The sequence below is a fragment of the Lepus europaeus genome, chromosome X (assembly GCF_033115175.1).
Source record: "Lepus europaeus isolate LE1 chromosome X, mLepTim1.pri, whole genome shotgun sequence".
In the NCBI taxonomy this organism is placed as follows: Eukaryota; Metazoa; Chordata; class Mammalia; order Lagomorpha; family Leporidae; genus Lepus; species Lepus europaeus.
Genome location: NC_084850.1, coordinates 128635903 through 128656251, shown reverse-complemented (window position 1 = coordinate 128656251; position 20349 = coordinate 128635903). Strand labels below are relative to the sequence as shown.

At 39.2% G+C, this 20349-nt stretch overlaps 1 protein-coding gene across 3 annotated transcripts in view; it reads right to left on the bottom strand.

The window, feature by feature from the left end:
- RPS6KA3 (ribosomal protein S6 kinase A3) overlaps window positions 1-20349 on the bottom strand; it is a 112069-nt gene that overhangs the window by 59918 nt on the left and 31802 nt on the right. For all 3 annotated transcript variants that reach the window (XM_062182943.1, XM_062182941.1, XM_062182942.1), the window contains one exon: window positions 18085-18141. In XM_062182943.1, coding sequence (XP_062038927.1) covers window positions 18085-18141 — 57 coding nt within the window. The remainder of the gene's footprint in view (window positions 1-18084; window positions 18142-20349) is intronic.

Sequence of the window (20349 nt, the reverse complement as noted above, 5' to 3'; positions counted from 1 at the left end):
TAATGTACTGTACACTCTTATTTAATGCTATAACTAGTACTCCAACAGTATTTTCTTTCACTTTGTGTTACTATATGGGGGCAAACTGTTGAAATCGTTACCTAATATATACTAAACTGATCTTCTGTATATAAAGAGAATTGAAAATGAATCATGATGTGATTGGAAGGGGAGAGGGAGCGGGAAAGGGGAGGGTTGTGGGTGGGAGGGAAGTTTTGGGAGGGGGAACCCATTATAACCCATAAGCTGTACTTTGGAAATTTATATTCATTAAATAAAAGTTTAATTAAAAAAAAAAAAGATCGAAGTCGGCGAACTCAAAAGGCCTCCATAGCCTTGGAAACTCATGACTAGAGCCTAGGGAGATTACTGACGCCATAAACAAGAGTGTCAAATTGTTAAGTCAACAACAGGAGTCACTGTGTACTTACTTCTCATGTGGGATCTGTCCTTAAATTGTTGTCCAATGTGAACCAATGTGAAGTAATGCTATAACTAGTACTGAAACAGTAGTTTACACTTTGTGTTTCTGTGTGGGTGCAAACTGATGAAATCTTTACTTAATATATACTAAATCAATCTTCTGTATATAAAGATAATTGAAAATGAATCTTGATGTGAATGGAATGGGAGAGGGAGCGGGAGATGGGAGGGGGGTGAGTGGGAGGGAAATTATGGGGGGGGGAAGCCACTGTAATCCATAAACTGTACATTGGAAATTTATTTTTACTAAATAAAAATTTAAAAAATAAAAATTAAAAAAAAAAAAAAAACAACAAAGATGTCCATGTCCCATATCAGAGTGCATGGGTTCGATACCTACCTCTGGCTCCTGACTCCAGTTTCCTGCTAATTCAGACCCTGAGAAGCAGTAGTGATAGCTCAAGTAGTTGGGTTCCTGCACTTATGTGAAAGACCTGGATTGAGTCCTCAGTTGACAGCTTTGGCTCTAGCTATTTGTGGACATTTGGGGAAGTAAAACAGTGGCTGGGAATGCTTACTAGCCCACTCTTGTGAGTGCTGTGTCTCACAAATAAATGATTTTTAAAAAGAATACCTACCTGGGGTTTCAAACATTATTATCTAAATATCTATGGAGATATGACCCCTGGTAGGTAAAACAAAGTCAGTTAAGGGAATATAATTTTAGGAATTCTTTTAAAAATGTCAGTTTAGTCTTTTCAGAAAGAATCGAAGGAAAATCATGGACAGGTAGATCTATTAGTATTCTTCCAGTCACAGAGAGGCTACCCTGTGTGTTTCCCAGGACACCAAAAAGGTCCTTAGGTTCATTCTTAAATGGACCTTAAGGCTCATCCTTTAATGAGGAAAAATTAATGCTGCTTTTTCAAGCTGTGAAGAAAAATACAATTTTTACCCTAATATGTGTAAAGGATTAGAGAAATGGAACTAAAATTAATGCTGTCTGAGTTATAGGAAACTTAATATTGTAACATGATAACTAACATTAAGAAAACAAGCTGGGTGATATTAACTGATTTTAAAGAATGATTCAACATTTGGCATTATGCCCTGCCTTGTATACATAATTTCCTTTTTCCTCCCCTCCCTTGAGTCAGGAAGTGTGTTCTTGAGGCATTTGTATTTTCTAAATTGTTTTGAACGTCAGAAAATATTATCGAAACTTCAAGTAAAATATTTAAATATTCTTTGGTAGAAGTCAGCAAATCAGTGTTTTTTATCCATGGATGTATATTGTTTTTTGGGCTGTACAAATGAAAAATATATACTTTACCTCTTAAATATAATTCTAAATTAAAATGTCACTCATTATACAAATATCTGTAATTCTATAATACATAGTTTTTTATTTTAAAAAGATATCTTAACTTCCTCTTTTTAGATGGTTTAAGATACATAAAAATTGCTTGACTGAAACACAATTAAACTGGTTATCTGGGCCATGCCGCGAAAGCTCATTTTAATTTATCCCAGATTACAATTTGACCAAACGTACTTATTGCTAACGGAATGAAAACATGTACAACACTTTTCATTTAACCAGAGTCTTTCAGGGCAGGCTGTAAGTCAGCTTCTTAAATCTATGTTTGAAAGATAGCATTGCTGGGTCTCCAAACCATTAATTGCTGTGAAAACAGCACAGTTTTCTACCAGTCAGGAATCTCAATTAGCAACTTTAATTCTCCTTAAAGACTGTGAGATAGACCAATTCTCACAGCAAAATAACAGGTTTGATTTTGGCAGGGTTTTAGATTAAATGTAATATGAATCATCATCCACTAATTCTATTTTAACGAAGTAATTATTTCAACACTGTGCCTACTCTAAGTCAGATAAAATTACTTCCTTAAGGTTACTTAAACACAGAACTGTTGAAAACTTTCAAAGTTTTATAGAAACCAATTCCACAAAAATCTAATTTTAACTTCTTGATGCTTAACACATTTTGCTACTTGCCAAAATATTACTTACATTATAGTAATCCCCTAAACATTAGTAGCTTTGCAATTTTTGTCATGGTTGGTTTAAATATGGAGAGTTAGTCATTTGTTTTGCTTTGTTGCACAAAATTACAAACATTAGCAAACTAAAAATTACTCCAGCATTAAAAATTCAATGTAAAAGTAAAGTGACAAAACAGAGTTGAAATGTATATTTACATATAATTGGCTTACTTTTAGTAAACAGAATTATTATCCTTTAAAAGTCCTATTAAAACTGGTTTTGAATTTTGAAAAGCTTCTCAAAAGAACATATAAATGGAATAACTAATATTATAGGTAGCTACAACTAAAACATTTAATTCCTTAAGAGAAGTTCAGCAAATCTTACCTGTATAGAGCGAACACGAAAAGACAAAAATTTAAACATGGCTACGAAACCATGACGGTGATAAAGTAATTTCTAACGGTAAAACTTAAGTTAGAAAGGAAAGGCCAAGCCCCTGTAAAGTTTTCTCCTACCAGCTGTTCCGGCAATTAGAAAATTTCCTGTCAGGCGGGTCCTGAAAATGCTAGAAAAAGAGGTCGGACAGTTTTCCTGTGGTAAAAGAAAGGAGAAACCTGCCGGCAGGGGCACTAATATAGCTGATAGGTAGGGAGGCCCGAACAGGAAACAAAGATTTGTTGATAGCCAAATCCTGTGGAAATGTTCTTTTCTCCCAGTCCCCACCAACCCAGACAATTTTCACAACCAGCAACACGGATATTATTATCTTAAAATCCCGAGAAATACTGGTATTTCTCAACTATATGGGCCTTTAAAGAAACTGAAACTAGCCATCACTATTAAAATAATACAAGTTGCCCATGCACATGTAGAATTCTACCCTTTGTAATGTTTATACACACATTCAAGACATGGTCTCAAGATGGTTATTATACACAGACATGTCATGAGTATTCCCTATTAATGAGGAAGCTTTATAACTGGGTAGAAAATGAGTATCACAAGAAACTTTTATTGTGATGTAAGGACACATTCTTCCTATCTTAAGTAAATTATGTTCAAATTTGCATTGTTTACAAACATCAATTGTCTTAAGTAAATTATGTTCAAATTTGCATTGTTTACAAACATCAATTGTCAACCAGGTTAAAGCCTTTAAGGCTCATAGCTAAAACTCATTCAAATAAAATCTGAATTTTAATAAAGTCCAATCCCTGGGATACTAGTGAGTAAAAAGGAACATTTAGGAAGCCAATTTGGAAAAGAAGAGGGGGAGGTCAAACTAACAAAGAATCTCTTACTCAATTTCATCATCTAATACTACCTTATAGAAATTCTTTTAAGGTCTTTTTGTTTTGGAAAATATTTTTTCAGGTATGTCAATATTCAGAACATGATCGCTGTAGCAGGAGCACTTAGCATCTTCAAGAGCTAGGGAAAAATACTTAACATAGATTTAACCTGTGTGGAACCCACAAAAGCTCAAGGGTTAATCTACTTAGCTTTTAAAAGTTAATAAAACCACTGATTTTTTATAACCTGAAGAGACTCTAGAGAACACCAAGAAAACCAGGTAACTTTATAGATGAAGAAACTACTGGAGCTGACACTGTGGTACAGTGGGTTAAGCCTCTGCCTGCAGTGCCATCATCCCACGTGGATGCTGGTTCATGTCCTGGCTACCCATCTTCTGATCCAGCTCTCTGCTTATACCTGGGAAAGCACTGGAAGATGGCCCAAGTGCTTGGGCCACTGCACCTGCATGGGAGACCCAGAGGAAGCTCCTGGCTCCTAGCTTTGGATTGGTCCAACTCCGGCTGTTGCGGCCATTTGGGGAATGAACCAGTGGATGGAAGACCTCTCTCTCTCTCTGTCTCTCCCTCTCTCTGTAACTCTGCCTCAAATAAATAAATACTTTTTTTAAAAAAAAGGAACTAAGGTCAAGGTAGAACATGATTGGTGAGAGAACTATCTATAATGGAACCTCAGTTTAGTACTCATTTTTTGAGCCAATTATAGTGTCCATTTATGTGCTATAAGTACTATATGAAAAGCAAAAGGCTTTTGCTACTATATCAAAATTTTATGGCAAGGTTCTGTAAATAACCTAATGGAAACTGAATATCAAACATTGCTCAATTAAAAAAATTATTCTTGGCAGGCAATTTGGTGAGTAGTTAAAATACTGATGGGGAGGGGGGGCAGCGAATATAAGCAAAAGCATGTTCTGTTAAGAATATTTATCCGGGCCAGAGCTGTGATGTAGCAGGTAAAGCTGCCGCCTTCAGTGACGGCATCCCATATGGGTGGCTGTTCAAGTCCCAGCTGCTCCACTTCTGATCTAGTTCTCTGCTGTGGCCTGGGAAAGCAGTAGAAGATGGCCCAAATCCTTGGGCCCCTGCATCTGCATGGGAGACCTGGAAGAAGTTCCTGGCTCCTGGCTTCAGAGTGGTACAGCTCCGGCCATCATTGCCAATTGGGGAGTGAACCAGCAGATGGAAGATATCTGCTTCTCTGTCTCTCTCTCTCTCTGTGTGTGTATAGTGGGGCAGGCATTCTGTTCAAGTACCTGGGCCCCCAACATCGATGTGGGAGACCCAAACTGAGTTATAGGTTCTTGGCAAAAGATCTAACCCAGTCCTGGCTACTGAAGGCATTTGAGAGTGAACCAGCAGATGGAAGATGGATCTGTGTGTGAGCATGCACATGAGCTGCGTGCATGTGTTTCTCTGCCTTTCAAATAAGTAAAAATCCATAAATAAAAGATTTTTTCAAAATGCAAGCCTTACAGCCGGCACCGCGGCTCACTAGGCTAATCCTCCGCCTGCAGCACCGGATTCTGTCCCAGTTGCTCCTCTTCCAGTCCATCTCTTTCCTGTGGCCCGGGGAGGCAGTGGAGGATGGCCCAAGTGCTTGGGCCCTGCACCCACATGGGAGACCAGGAGGAAGCACCTGGCTCCTGGCTTTGGATCAACGCAGTATGCCGGCCGCAGCAGCCATTTGGGGGTGTGAACCAATGGAAGGAAGACCTTTCTCTCTGTCTCTCTCTCTCACTGTCTATAACTTTCTCACTGTCTAACTCTGCCTGGTTAAAAAAAAAAAAAGTAAGCCTTGGGGTAGGCATTTGGCATAGCAGTTAAGATGTTGTTTGAGACATCTGCATTCCATATCAGAATGTCTTGGTTCAAGTCTTGGCTCTGCTCCTGATTCTAGCTTCCTGCTGATTTAGACCCTGGGAGGCGGTGGGAATGGCACCAATAGTTGGGTCACTGACTTCCATGTAGGAGAGGAATTGAGTTCTAGGCTCTAAGCTTCAGTCTGGCTCAGCCCTGGCTGTTGCAGGCATTTGTCTCTCTCACTGCCTTTCAAATAAATAAAATAAATCATAAATTAAAAACTCTTTAAAATGCATGACTCAATTTTCCAGCAAGGAAAGCACTAAGAAAGTTTCCCATCAGAACTGAATCCCCCCTCCCCTCAAAGGAATTCTTTACAATGCTCCAAAAGGGCAGCAAGGGTAGCACAATCACGTATCCCCAACTGCAGTCTGCGCATGAGGCAGTTCTGCAGACTGTGATAGGCAGAAGTGAGGATCACGCTGAATGTGGAAAGGATTACAGAGCGCCTCTACAGAAAGCAGTCAACTTTAGTCAAGCAATGCTTTTGAATGGAAATCATGAAATAACTTTCAAACCTAAAGGCTTAGTTAAAATTGGCTTTCATTACTACTAGTGCTCAGGTTAATAAATCATATTTTAGTGCCTGCAATTGATAATTATGAAATTTAAAAAATTCTTTACATAAAAAAGCACCATAAACAGAAAGACTAGCTTATGTGACTGGAATTCTTTGTAATCATAACTCATCACAGAGTGGTTGCTTTATTTGGGTGCGACCATCTCCTAACCAAAATCTAAGCTGTTAAAGTCCCTTGATTCATCTCTTAAGGGCATTTATTATACACAGTTATTAAGTACATTTCACTGCCTGTATTCCACTCGGAACAGGAATTAAGCTTACTGTAGTATTCCCATTGCAAATAGTACATAGGAAGAACTCAAATAAAGGCCACATATGTAAGTTTAATATGCTGATATCTGAAATGGACGGTACTTATTCAGTAGTATACATGAAATAAAGGTATTGTTACTCATACATTTCCCCACCTTTGTAACTTTTAAAATTTCCTAACCTTACTATTTTTTCAGCTAATTTTTGTTCATGTTCTATCTTATTAAATATAACATTTATCATATTATCTACAAAGCAACTTTTTCAATAAAATGATACATGGCCATTATAGATAATAAACAAAAAAGAAAAACGAAAGAAAAATATCACTATTTCGGCGAATTTCTTCCCAGTCTTTTTTCTGTATACCAGACATACTTGGACCATAGTATGCAAATTTGATTATCACTTTTTCTGTAAAAGGCAAGATAATAAATTCTTTCAGCTTTGTAAGATAAATGGTTTCTGTCAAATTTGCCAGGACAGTGGGAAAATAAATAGCGACTGTGTTGCTTCAGCTGGGCCCAGCTCTGGGTGTGGTGGCACTGGGTATTGAACCAGTGCAAGGAGAGCTCAGTCTGACTGTCACTCTCTCTCAAATGGGCCCATGGTAGTTTGCTGATCCCTGTTCTTTATTACTAAAAAACCCTCAAAGTATTACTAATGACTAATGTAAATTCTACTAATATAAACCCCTTTTATGGGCATCTGATCTTCTATACCTCTGTGATATCCTAGCCTTTGTGCACATGCACAATTATTTAGAAATCATTTCTAAATGTAAAATTGCACGGTAGTGGGCTGGCACTGTGGTGCAGCGGGTAAAGCTGCCACCTGCAGTGCTGGAAACCCATATGGGTGCTGCTTCTAGTCCCAGCTGCTCCACTTCCGATGCTGGCTAGTGTCCTGGCTGCTCCTCTTCTGATCCAGGTCTCTGCTATGGCCTGGGAAAGCAGTAGAAGATGGCCCAAATCCTTGGGCCCCTGCACCAGCATGGGAAGACCAGGAAGAAGCTCCTGGCTTCGGATCTGCACAGCTCCAGCCGTTGCGGCCAATTGGGGAGTGAACCAGCAGATGGAAGACCTCTCCCTCTCTCTCCTCTCTCTGCCTCTCCTAACTCTTGACTTTCAAATAAATAAATAAATCTTCTTTAAAATTGCATGGTAAAGAGTATACTGCATTAAGATTTTTGACCCTAAATTATTTGTCATGTTCTCTTCCAGGAATAACTAGAATAAAAAAGACATGAACCCATATCTCTTGGGCTGGGGCAAACAATGGCCAGACCTGGGCAGCCAAGGGCCAAATTCACATGTTACCTTTTGCTCTTTTTGCTCTATGGTGGCTACCACAAGTAGTTGTAACAGAAACCAATGACACACAAAACCTAAGATACTTATAAATTATGTAGACATAATATGTCTGTATACTATAGACAAAGTTTGCTGGCCTATGGTCTAAAGCCCTCAAACAGAACAAGCAGGAAATGTGAAAGTCCTGAGAGGATTTAGTTCGATGAATTGGACACAGAAGATCAGAGTGGCTAGAATGTAATGAACATGAAGGAAAGAGAAAGGACACAGGTAGTTTGGTTCCATATTAAGCAAGATCTGCTGATTTAGGCCACCAGATTCAGATTTTATAAAGCTGTACGTATAATTCAGATATGTATATTCAGAAAAGCTCTGAAATCTGAAACATTTCAGTATCAAGTTTAGGTTTGGGGTTGGCAATGTGGTATAGTGTGTGGAGCTGCTGCCTGCTGTGCCAGCATCCTGTGTGGTCACCAGTTCAGGTCCTGGCTGCTCTACTTCCCATCTAGCGTTCTGCTGATGCACTTGGGAGGGCACCAGAGGACGTCTTGGGTGCTCGGAAAACCCAGTCAGGGGAGGGGGGGGTGCTCCTGGCTTCAGCCTGGCCCAGTCCCAGCTGTTGTGGCCATTTGAGAGTGGACCAGGGAATGGAGGATTTCTCTCTCTCTCTCTCTCGGTGTGTGTGTGTGTGTGTGTGTGACTGACTCTGTGTTTCAGATAAATTTTTAAAAAATTTTACTTCAAGTGTAATGGGAGTTAATTTCCCCCGTTTTAGATAGTAACAATTGTAATATACCCCCCATATCTGCAAATTCTTTTTGGCTCTTTCCTTGCTTATAAAATTTCTTTCCCTTCAAACTTAACCCTTCAAAAAATTCTAGTGATTTCACTCCCAATACAAATTGTCACCATCTATCACCATCAACTTGGTTTTTCTGCTTCCAAAATCTCCCTGCACATTCTTTTCTCTTCACAGCAGCCAGAATAATCTTAAAACAGAAGTCAGAAGAGGTTATAATTCCTCAATGACTTCCCATTACAGAACAAAATCCAACATTCTTATAGGCTATGGAACTTAAAGTAAGCACCACTAACTGCTACCTTGATCCTGACTTGGGAATATACTCATTAAATCATTCAGATATGATGTGAATATTTGATTTCAGATATAGCATTTTTTAAAAATTTTAAAGGATTTATTTATTTGAAAGACATAGAGGGGGGAGAGACAGAGAGGAATCTTCCATCTACTGGTACACTCCCCAAATGGCCACAATGGATGGGGCTGGGCCAGGTCAAAGCTAGGAGCCAAGAGCTTCATCTTGCTCAGAGGCCCAAGCACTTGGGCCATGATCTGCTGCTTTCCCAGGAGTATCAGCAAAGAGCTGGATCAGAAGAGGAGCAGCTGGGACTAGAATCGGCACCCATATGGGATGCCAGCGCCACAGGCGGAGGATTAACTTACTGCGCCATGGTATCAGCCCCTCCTGTGGTTATATTTTAATCTGCTTCCTATCTGTAGTTATACCCTGTTTGGCTTTCCTAATGTTATGCGTTTGCTTTTTCTTCCCAATTTTCTAATTCACTAATTTTGGAATTTATATTGAACAACTTCTTCTTGATTTTTTCTTTGAAGATTTATTTATTTGAGAGGCGGAGTTATGGTGGGGCGGGGAGAGGGGACACAAAGAGTGAGATCGTCCATCTGCTGGTTCACTCCCAAATGGTCACAATGGCTGGAGCTGAGTTGATCCAAAGCCAGGAGCCAGGAGCTTCTTCCAGATCTCCCACATGGGTACAGGGGCCCAAGCACTTGCATCATCTTCCACTGCTTTCCCAGGGCATTAGCAGGGAGCTAGATTGGGAGTGGAGCAGCTGGGACTCAAACCAGCTGCCCATATGGGATAACTGCACCACAGGTGGAGGCTTAACCTACTAAGCCACAACACCAGCCCCATTCCTCTTCCTTTCTATAGGTTTCCTTTGTACTTCTTTTCTAGCTTCTTTCGTTGAGTCTTTACTTGATGAATCTGAATTCTCTCATCTGTTTTCTTTCTCAGTTAATTCTTGCCACAGTGAGGTATGTACTGTATTAGAGCAGAAGGGACTGAGGCTTAGAGAGAAGTTAAATAGTCTGCTGCCCAAGTTCATACAGTTTGGAAGCAGAAATCGTCATGAAACAGACTTAGTTAAAAAACCAGAGGTGCTAAACTCTTTGACAGATTCTGAATTGAACGATTTGTGGATATCTCAATAAAAACTTTTTTTAAAAAAGGTGCTTGTGTAACATAAGCAAGGCACTGGTTTAAAAAAAAAAAAAACCTGAAGAAAGAATGCTCAGTATAGAGTCCATAGAAGAGTTTCTGAAAACTTTTCTATATCATACATCACACACATCTGGCAGAATCCCAAACACAGTCAAATCCAATTACTAACCACCGTCATGGCCCCATGAGAAGTTGAATCCTGCTGGAAAATCATCCCATATGATAAAATCTAACATTGACATGTACTTAATTGATTCCTATGGATACATTTTTGTATGGATCACTCAATTATTCAGATACTAAAGGGTTTCATATCTAACGATTTCCATCTAAATGCACACATACATCAACAGTTAAGTGTTAAGGGTCCAAAAGTTTTTAATTAGAAATGGGAGGGGATGACACTGTGGCATAGCAGGTACAGCCACCGCCTGCAGTGCTGGCATCCCATATGCGTGCCGGTTCGAGTTCCAGCTGCTTCACTTCCTATCCGCCCTCTGCTATGGCCTGGGAAAGCAGTGGAAGATGGCCCAAGTGCTTAGGCCCCTGCACACACGTGGGATATACAGAAGAAGCTTCTGGCTCCTGCCTTTTAATTGGCACAGCTCCGGCTGTTGCAGCCATCTGGGGAGTGAACTAGCAGATGGAAGACCTCTCTCTGCCTCTGCCTCTCTGTAACTCTGCCTTTCAAATAAATAATTTTTTTTTTAGATGGGAAATACGCTTCAAGAAGATGGTCAACTTGAAGAAAATATGGTGGTTTCCTAGAGCACTGAAAAGTGTTGCTTCTAAAGCCCTGTTGCTCGCAGCACCTCCTGTGGGCAGGCCGACAAGGTGAGGGGCAGTGGCACCGTTACCTGAGGTCTGAATCTTTGCAATAAGCACAGGGTACTCTAAGTGCCACTGATCTTCTCTGTCCACACGTTTTTTTCCTGCTCAGCTTGAAGTGCTTTTTATTTAGTTATGTTCATCTAAAACAGCTAAATTATAATATTCATTTGAGTAAAGAGACTATGATTTTTTATACACCAGTGTCTTGGGTTGACTCAACCAACCATTCATACTTGAATCTAACTTAAATCATGTTGTTTTCTCACCAACTATGGAGATCACTCAAACTGAAGGAATGGGTATTATGAGGAACAAACCAGAGCAAAGGCACCACATGAGGGAGGCGAGCCATGATAAAAAGGGGGATTATTTTTTTTAAAGCTCTTAGGGATGGAGGAAAGGGGCACTAAGAAGTGAAAAAATAACTCTGAAATAGAGCTAAAAATGCAGCAAAAGTAAACTATACGTGCTTAGAAATTTTGCCTGTGTACACATGCTCTATTTAACACCACCATGCAGTGTTAATTATAATGCTATTTATCTCAGAAATATTTTTCTAAATGGTACATTCTTAAATTTACTAGTTTTATGCTCTGAGTGTACAAAAACACAAATTTTTAAAAGCTTTTATTTAATGAATGCATTTTTCATAGGTACAACTTTAGGAATATACTGGTTATTTTCAATATGCCCACACTCCCACCCTGACTCCCATCCCACCTCCTACTCCCTCTCCCATGCCCTTCTTCATTATGGTTCACTTTCAGTTTAATTTTATATACAGAGGACCAACTCCATGTTAAGTCAGATTTCAACAGTTTGCACCTCCCCACACACAAAACATAGAGTGCAGTTTGAGAACAAGTTTTGCAGTTAATTCTCATAGTACAACTCATTAAGGATGGAGGTCCTACGTGGGGGAGTAAGTGTACAGTGACTTCTGTTGTTCCTTTAACAATTAACACTTTTATTTATGATGTCAGTCATCACCCGAGGCTCTTGCCATGGGCTGCCAAAGCTATGGAAGCCTTTTGTGACCACAGACTCTGTCAGTATTTGGACACAGCCATAAGCAAAGTGGAAGTTCTCCCCTCCCTTCAGAGAAAAGTACATCCTTCTTGAAAACACAATCTCAATCAGAGAGTGAGAATGACAGACAATAATCTATACAGTATGTCAATAAGTGGTATGAGCACTCTACTGTATTTTGCTCTGTGGAATAACTAATTCATGGCCTGTTGTATACTCTGCTGGGCTTTTGTAGTTTCTTTTGTGTAGGAAGCATGATGCCTTCAAGAGATGTGCAAGTGGATGCTAGACTCATGGTTCTATGTTATCACTTTGGATGTTCAAATTTTAAGTTTTAAGGCAGTTCGAGGAAACTTTCAAGGAAATGGAGGATAAAATCAACAGGATAAATTTCACCAGTAATTGTTAAGTTCCCTATGCATCACATACACCCTGCAGTCTTATGGTTTCTTTATGAATAGCAGCTGGAATAATGGTATGAAAAACTACTACCAAAAGCTCAACTTCAGGGGATTGAAAAAGAACAAGGGGTGGATGTTTGGCCTAGCGGTTAAGATGCTGGTTAGGGGTCAGCATTGCAATACTGGCATCTTGTATGGATGCCAGTTTGAGTCCCAGCTGCTCTGCTTCCCATCCAGCTCCCTGTTAATGGCCTGGGACAGCAGCAGAAGATGGCCCAAGTCTGTGGGCTCCTGCCACCTGCTACTCACACAGGAGATCTAGAAGAGGCTCCCGGCTCCAGGCTTTGGACTGGCCCAGCTCTGGCCACTGCAGCCATCTGGGGAGTGAACTAGCAGATGGAAGATATTCTCATTCTCTCTCTCTCACTCTCTCTCTCTCCTTCCCTTCCTCCCTCTCTATCCCTTTCTCTCCCTGTAACTCTCCCTTTCAAATAAATAAATAAATCTTAAACTAAAAAGATGCCAGTTGGGATACTGGCATCCACATTAGAGTGCCAGGGTTCGTGTCCTGGCTCCACTCTCAATCCCAATTTCCTGTTAATGTGTCTATGGGAGGCATGGGAGGCAGCCAGTGATGGCTAAAGTGGTTGGGTCCCTGCCATCTATGTGGAAACTATAAATGGCTCCGGCCATTTGTAGAGTGAATTGGTGAGAAGCTCTCTGTTGCTCTGTCACCCACATACATACATACGTACAAACATGGTGGGGGGGGGGGGAAGAGGGAGAGGGAAAAGGGGGGAGGGCAAGGGAGAGAAAGGAAAGAAAAGGACAGGGCACTGTTCATGTACTCCTGCCTATTTCCTTTATAGGGGTGCTGCTCTTTAACCTGACATTTTAGATAATCTATAACCTGTTTTTAAATCACTTTATCACTACTACTTTGAATAAGTTTTCTCCAATTCTTTTTTTTTTTTTGACAGGCAGAGTGGATAGTGAGAGAGAGAGAGAGAGAGAGAGAGAGTAAGGTCTTCCTTTGCCATTGGTTCACCCCCCAATGGCTGCTGCAGCCGGCTCGCTGCAGCCGGCGCATTGCGCTGATCCGAAGCCAGGAGCCAGGTGCTTCCTCCTGGTCTCCCATGGGGTGCAGGGCCCAAGCACTTGGCCCATCCTCCACTGCCTTCCCGGGCCACAGCAGAGAGCTGGCTTGGAAGAGGGGCAACCGGGACAGGATCCGGCGGCCCGACTGGGACTAGAACCCGGTGTGCCGGCGCCACAAGGCGGAGGATTAGCCTATTGAGCCGCGGTGCCGGCCAGTTTTCTCCAATTTTTAACAATCATGCACATGACTATGATTTATATATAAGAGTCATACAGACTGAGTTGATAAATATAGTATTCTGGATTAAAGTAATATAAATTTACGAAGTTGATGTTATGAGGAATTAATGTTTCATGGTCATTTAGAAACAAATGATGAAGGGAATAGAAGGGTCAAAGGATCAAGTTAAGGAAAAATTAACTCATTTCACAATTTAGCCTGGGGCCAGGCCTATTGTTAGGCACAAAATTACTGACTACCATCACCCTAGCTCCTCAGGGGGTACTTTACCCCATGAATAGTCTGAGAAAGCAAGACTAGCCTATGGAAAGGAGGGGACAGGAAAATTAACACTTATTCGGCTCTTACATTGTGCTAGGTACTTATTTGTCTCCATTTTTCAATCCTCACAATGACCTTTGCCTGGTACTGCAAGAACTTTAAAAGAATTATATCCTCACTAAGGAAGAACTGCTTTAATGATTCTTTGATGACTAAGTAGACCTCAATAGTCAAGACTCCCTCTTTCTCCGGCGTGGATCACGCAGAGCAAGGAGTCCTCCAGTCAGCTGAGAAAGGACTGAGAACTGTGGAGTCTAGAAAGCTATCTTGGCTTGAGGTGCTATATGGGGCATTCTACCTTCTGCTAGAGGCAGTCTCTCTCTCACCAGCCCCATGGGGAATCAAGGGTAAAAAAATTCAGTCTCTCCAGCAGGGAATAGAGAGCAAAAGATTCTGGCTACAATAAGTTACTCGTGTGAGAAATTCAACAAATTACACATAAGTGTAGAGTAATAAACATTCGGGGGGGGGGGAGATAAAGTAAGGTGATGACTATGTGTCAATCTTCTGGTATGGATCAATTTAATTAGATACATTTTCTTATATTTTATGAGATACAATGAGGAAATAAAGTTTTTATATTCGGTTAGTAAAGACAGGAAAGTCAAGAGGGATAACAACATTGAAATTCCAGAAGAAGGAAGAGAAGTGGATCTAAGATACAAGAAAAAGGCAAATTGCAGGATAAAGAACAAAGGTAAGAAAGAGATGAGGCATGAAAAAAGGAAAAATCCAACCAGAACAAAATGGATGTACCATGAGTAAGAAAACATAGGGGATATATTCAAGAGACTTCACATGACTAATTCATATATCTAAAGGGTTTCAGTGCAGGCATTTTATGTTCAGGAGAAATTAGTTCTACTTTATGACTATCCTGGTTAGTTCAACCAATTTAGCTACCTCCAACACAGCTCAAAACCTCCCGCCCCTTTAGTTTTTGTTTATAGCACTTTCCCATAGAAATGCCCTTCCCCAAATGTTGATGTTTACTTCTCAAAATCCTGTGCCAATTTTTCAAAACTCAGGTCAAGTTTCATGTCTTCTGTGAATTTTTACCTGATCACACCAGTTACAACTACTTAAGTTTTGTATAAAATCTAAGTAAATATTAAAGGATCAAAAACAAAAAAACCCACAAAGGTTACAATGAAAAAGTAGCAATGCCCTGTGCTTTTGCTATCCCTTTTTAGCTGTTTGCATTTCCATTGTTCCCTCTGGTGTTTACTTGTATATGATGAAGAATAACCTTATACTACCTTCTTGTGGATAGCCCATTATAGACTTAGTTCTCATATCACAAATTTTAGTCTTTACAACTATTCTGACTACGTTAAACATTATTCACTGCTGAAGTAAGGAATGTACTCTAGTTACATCCCTCAGGTACAACTTTTGTTTCTTGCGTTTACAGCTGCTTTGTTTTTAAGCTGGTTTATTGTTTGTACCTATTTTAAATTCCTCCCATTCTACAACTGCCTCTCAAGTGAATTTTTAATACTCAAACCTACAGGATAATTTGTAACTTCTATTTCCCATACCCCACTGTGCCTGGAGACAGTTTTTCTGGAATCATGATGCTTCAGTCTGGAGTGGGCATTCTGTGAGCCTGCTGAATAAGCTAATCTTCCATAGCTTCCTTTATTCATTATAATGGAGAGGAACTTTCTCCATCATGCTTGCAGTGTTGGATCCTTTGCTTCCTGAATCTCATGTCTCTTTTTCTTACTTAACAACCCTCTAGAGTTCATGGAACCTATTTTCCAGCAACTTCCTAATATAGGTACGTGTTTGAAAATATCTTGGCTGCAAATCATTTTCACTAAGAATTTTAAAGGTACCATTCCTTGTCTTCTAAACTTCAGGTTGAAGAATTGGATATTATATTTACATCTAATTCTTTATATACGATTCAAAAATTACAAAAGAAAAAAAAAAGTGGCTAGAACTGTGGCGTAGTGGGTAAAGCTGCCGCCTTCAGTGCCAGTATCCCCATGGGCTCCAGTTCTAGTCCCAGCTGCTCCACTTCTAATCCAGCTCCCTGGGACAGCAGTGGAAGATGGCCCAAGTTCTTGGGCCCCTGCACCCATGTGGGAGACCGGAAAGAAGCTCCTGGCTCCTAGCTTAATATCAGCCTAGCTCCAGCAGTTGCAGCCAATTAGGGAGTGAACCTGCAGATGGAAGACCTGTCTCTCTCTCTCTGCCTCTCTGTAATTCTGCCTTTCAGATAAAATAAATTGTCTTAAAGTTTCAAAAATCTATTTGAGAGGTAGAGTTACAGAGAGAGGGAGAGACAGAGAGAAAGGTCTTCCTTCCATTGTTTCACTCCTCAAATGGCTGCAATGGCCAGAGCTGGGCTGGTCTGAAGCCAGGAGCCAGGAGATTCTTCTGGGCCTCCCACGTGGGTGAAGGGGCATGAGCACTTGGGCCATCTGCCACTGCTTTCCCAGTCCATAAGCAGAGCGCTGTATTGGAAAAGGAGCGGCTGGGACACAAACCAGCGCCAATATGGGATACAGGCACTGCAGGAAGAGGCTTAGCCTACTATGCCACAGTGCCAGCCCCTGTCTACAAGTTTTTTTTAAAAAAGATTTTATTTATTTATTTGTTTGTTTGTTTGATAGAGTTGCAGAGAGAGGAAGAGAGAGAAGAGATCTTCCATCTGCTGGTTCATTCCCCAGATGGCTGCAACAACCGGGGCTGGGCCAGGCTGAAGCCAGGAGCCAGGAGCCAGGAGCCTCTTCAGGTCTCCCATGTGGGTGCAAAGTTCTAAGCACTTGGGCCATCTTCCACTGCTTTCCCAGGTACATTAGCAGGGAGCTAGATTGGCAGTGGAGCATCCTGGACAGGAACTGGGGCCCATTTGTGATGACTGTGTCACAGGTGGCAGTTTTGGCCACTATACCACAACGTTGGCCCCCTGTCAAAAAGCTTTTATTGCCTTCCCTATATTCTTGGTGTTTTGATAATGTCATAAAAGTGGGCCTTCCTGAGAGCATGGCTCTCTTTTATAGGCTTTTGGTGGGATGTTTTAACCCATAGATTCATTTTCTTCATTAGGGAGAAATTTAATTTTGGGGTATTATAGTCTTTGACATAATCCTAACAGCATACTTATCACTATATAATTATGAAAGAAAAAATGCTGCCAAATAAAATGTGTCACACCATTAATTATAACAAACATTCTGATTTCAGGGGTATTAAAATGTGGAAAAAGGTGCAGGTGTTTAGCCTAGCAATTAAGATATTTGTGTCCCACTTTGGAGTACCAGGGTTCAATACCTGGTTCTGGCTCCTGTCTCCAGCTTTCTGATAATTTGGACTCTGGGAGGCAATGATGATGGCTCAAGTAGTTGAATCTCTGCCACCCATGTGGGAGATCTAGATTGAGTTCCCAGCTTCTGGCTTTGGCTTGGTCCAGCCCTGGCTATTGCGGCATTTGAGAAATATACCACTGGATGGGAGCTGTCTGTATCTCTCTCAAATAAATAAAAAATAAATCATAATAAAGTTAAAATTAAAAACTTAAAATACAGGATTTACATAAAACAGAAAACTGTATAACCATTTGAAAAAGAACTAGATGTATATGTATTGTCATAAAATTGCTCAAGACCTAGAAGGTGAACAGATTAAGGTGCAGAATATACGTATTTCTTAAACATAATAACTGTCTTAAATACTCAATAACAAAAGGATTATAACTGAGATATTGCATGCCAGGCACTAGTGTAGGTGATAGAGAATTCACGAGTGACCAAAAAAAAAAAAAAAAAAGATAAGAAATGGTAAATATTCACTTTCTATATTAAGTATTTCTGTAAAGTAAAACCTTTAAATTTTGAGTTCAACAAATTTATACTCAATTTAACCTTTAAAAATAAGCTTTAAGGCACTAATAAGAAACTTTCAACAATACAAAGCAATTCATTTTGTCATTCTCTTAAAATCAGTCTTACCAAAAAGTTTTTAGGAAGCTCACTGACATATTAAAGGATGTATTTTGGTAAAATTAAAGTAGAAACATCAACAAGTTTCTAAGACTATAAAAAAATCATTACTTTGTTCAGTTTAAAAACAAGAATAATTTTATAGTATCCGATTCATCTATACCCCTTGTGATATAGTATTTCACTTACAGTTTGTAGATTAATCTCCTCCTCTCCCATAGGTTCATCCATAATTTGCTGTCCATTCTGTGAAAAGCACAGCAAGTAGCAAGTTACTAAAACAGATTTCATATCAAAGTTAAATGACGATAGATGAAAAAAACTTGTTGAGGAATATTTTCACCCATGAAGGGCTCTAATGAAGTCGAACCACTATGCAAGTATGCAGTTTGAAATCTACAGCAGGTTGTGCTTCTAAAGTTAATCTGTAAGTTAACTATTTGAGACTATGAAAACATTTTTCCATGGAATTAATATAATAAATGATTACCTTTCTAGGTGAGCACGTGAGTTTAATAGTTAAATGCATTACAAATTATCTTATTTAAGCCTCACCAAACATCATTTACACTACTCCATATGCCAAAACACATTCTAAATTCCAACTCCAATGATAATTAATCAGAGCAACTGATTAATTATTTCAGAGAAAATTTTTATCTCTACATGAAATTCAAGATCGATTAAACATTTAAATGTCAAAAACAAAGTATTAGAATATATGTGAGTAATACTCATAGGGTCAGAAGAGTAGAAATCATAAAGAGAAAAGTGACATTTAAATGCATAAAAGTTTAAGACTTCTTCTGCCAGACACAAAAAAGATAAAAGACAAACTAACTACAAAAAAAGCAACATATGACAAATAGTTGTTATCCTCAATACATAAAGAGCTTTGTTTTACAAACCTGTAAGAAAAAACGATGAACCTCAACAGAAATGAGCAATAAGGAAAAAAAGAGTTCAGCCTTAGTACTAATCAAAGAAATGCATTTAACTCAAAGATTCCTTTTGTCTTTCAAATTGGTAATGATTTATAAAAATAAATAAATAATAACATCCAGTGCTAATAAGGGTATGGGGAAAAGAGTACTCTGGGTATACTACTGGAGAAAGTGTAAATCAGCACATTTCAGGAAGGCAATCTGAATCTGTATTAAAAAACAAAATCACTACACATAAAATTGTGAAAAGTCCTATCAATTCAACTCCTTTTTAAAAAAACTTACAAGTGTACAAAGATGTACATAGAAGAATGCTCACCATATTTTTTTTTCCCAGAAAGTACTCCAAATTGGAAACCTAAATTTCTAACAGAGATCTAGTTAAATATATTAAGGTACATCCATATAATGGAATACTATGTGGTCATTAAAAATGATGATAAAGATGTAAACTTATTGACATGGAAAGACAGTCACATGTAATAAGTGAAAAAGCAGTTTACAAAACAATATGGATTGTAACAATCCCATTTTAAATAAATATATACATATTTCAATGTATATATTTGTATGGGAAAACTCTGGAAGGATATACACCAAGATGTTAACAGTAGCTATCTCTAGATGACATAATTTTAGAAAATTTACATGTTGTTTTTGCTTATTTGAATTTTCTAAGGTGTCTATAATGTCTTCAATGAGTATGTATTGCTTGTGTAATTAAAAAAAACAAACAAAAAACAGAAGTCAAGAACACATAAGGTCTTCTTTTATTCTGTCATTGGAAAAAGGAGTAGCCTCCTGATTAGTTGTTAATTCAATAAGTACACAAAGATCTAAGCTAACCACCTTTGGAGCATTATCAAGCAGGAAGTAAAAGGCAGTCCATCCATCAGTCCATATTCCACATGAGGCAGCTGCTCTGAATTTGAACTCTCTCTATTCTTCCTATTCCTATTCGCTATCCATTCATTCCATTCTGTTCCATTCATTCTGTGTTCTAGGTACTAACCTGGAGATAAAAGCTAAGTAAAACATGGCCCCCATCCTAGAAAGTCCACTGAGCTGTATATACAAAGGGTATTTTCATTTTTCACCTATTCATGCAGCATGTGTCTGGGTTAGAGAATGCCTATACAACACTACAGAGCACAGAAACGGTGCCAAAATGCAGGAAAAGGGGGGAGGCAAGTATAAAATCTTTATTTTCCTAAGACACGTTCAGAGACCAGAATATTGCCCACTCCTATGGTAAGGAGACCCAAATGTCTCTAGGATGCTTCTCTCTCCTAAAAGGTACAACCACATATTCAACTGACTACTGATTATTTTCATCCAAATGTACCAAACAAAACTTAAACTAGCGTTTAAGAACACTGAAGTCACGCACATATATTCAAATTCCTGCTCTTACACTACTAATGATGAAGCCTCAGACAGGTTATTTAAACCATCTTAGCTTTAGTTTTTTTTTTTTCATATGAAAACCGAGAATATTATAAAGGCTTAT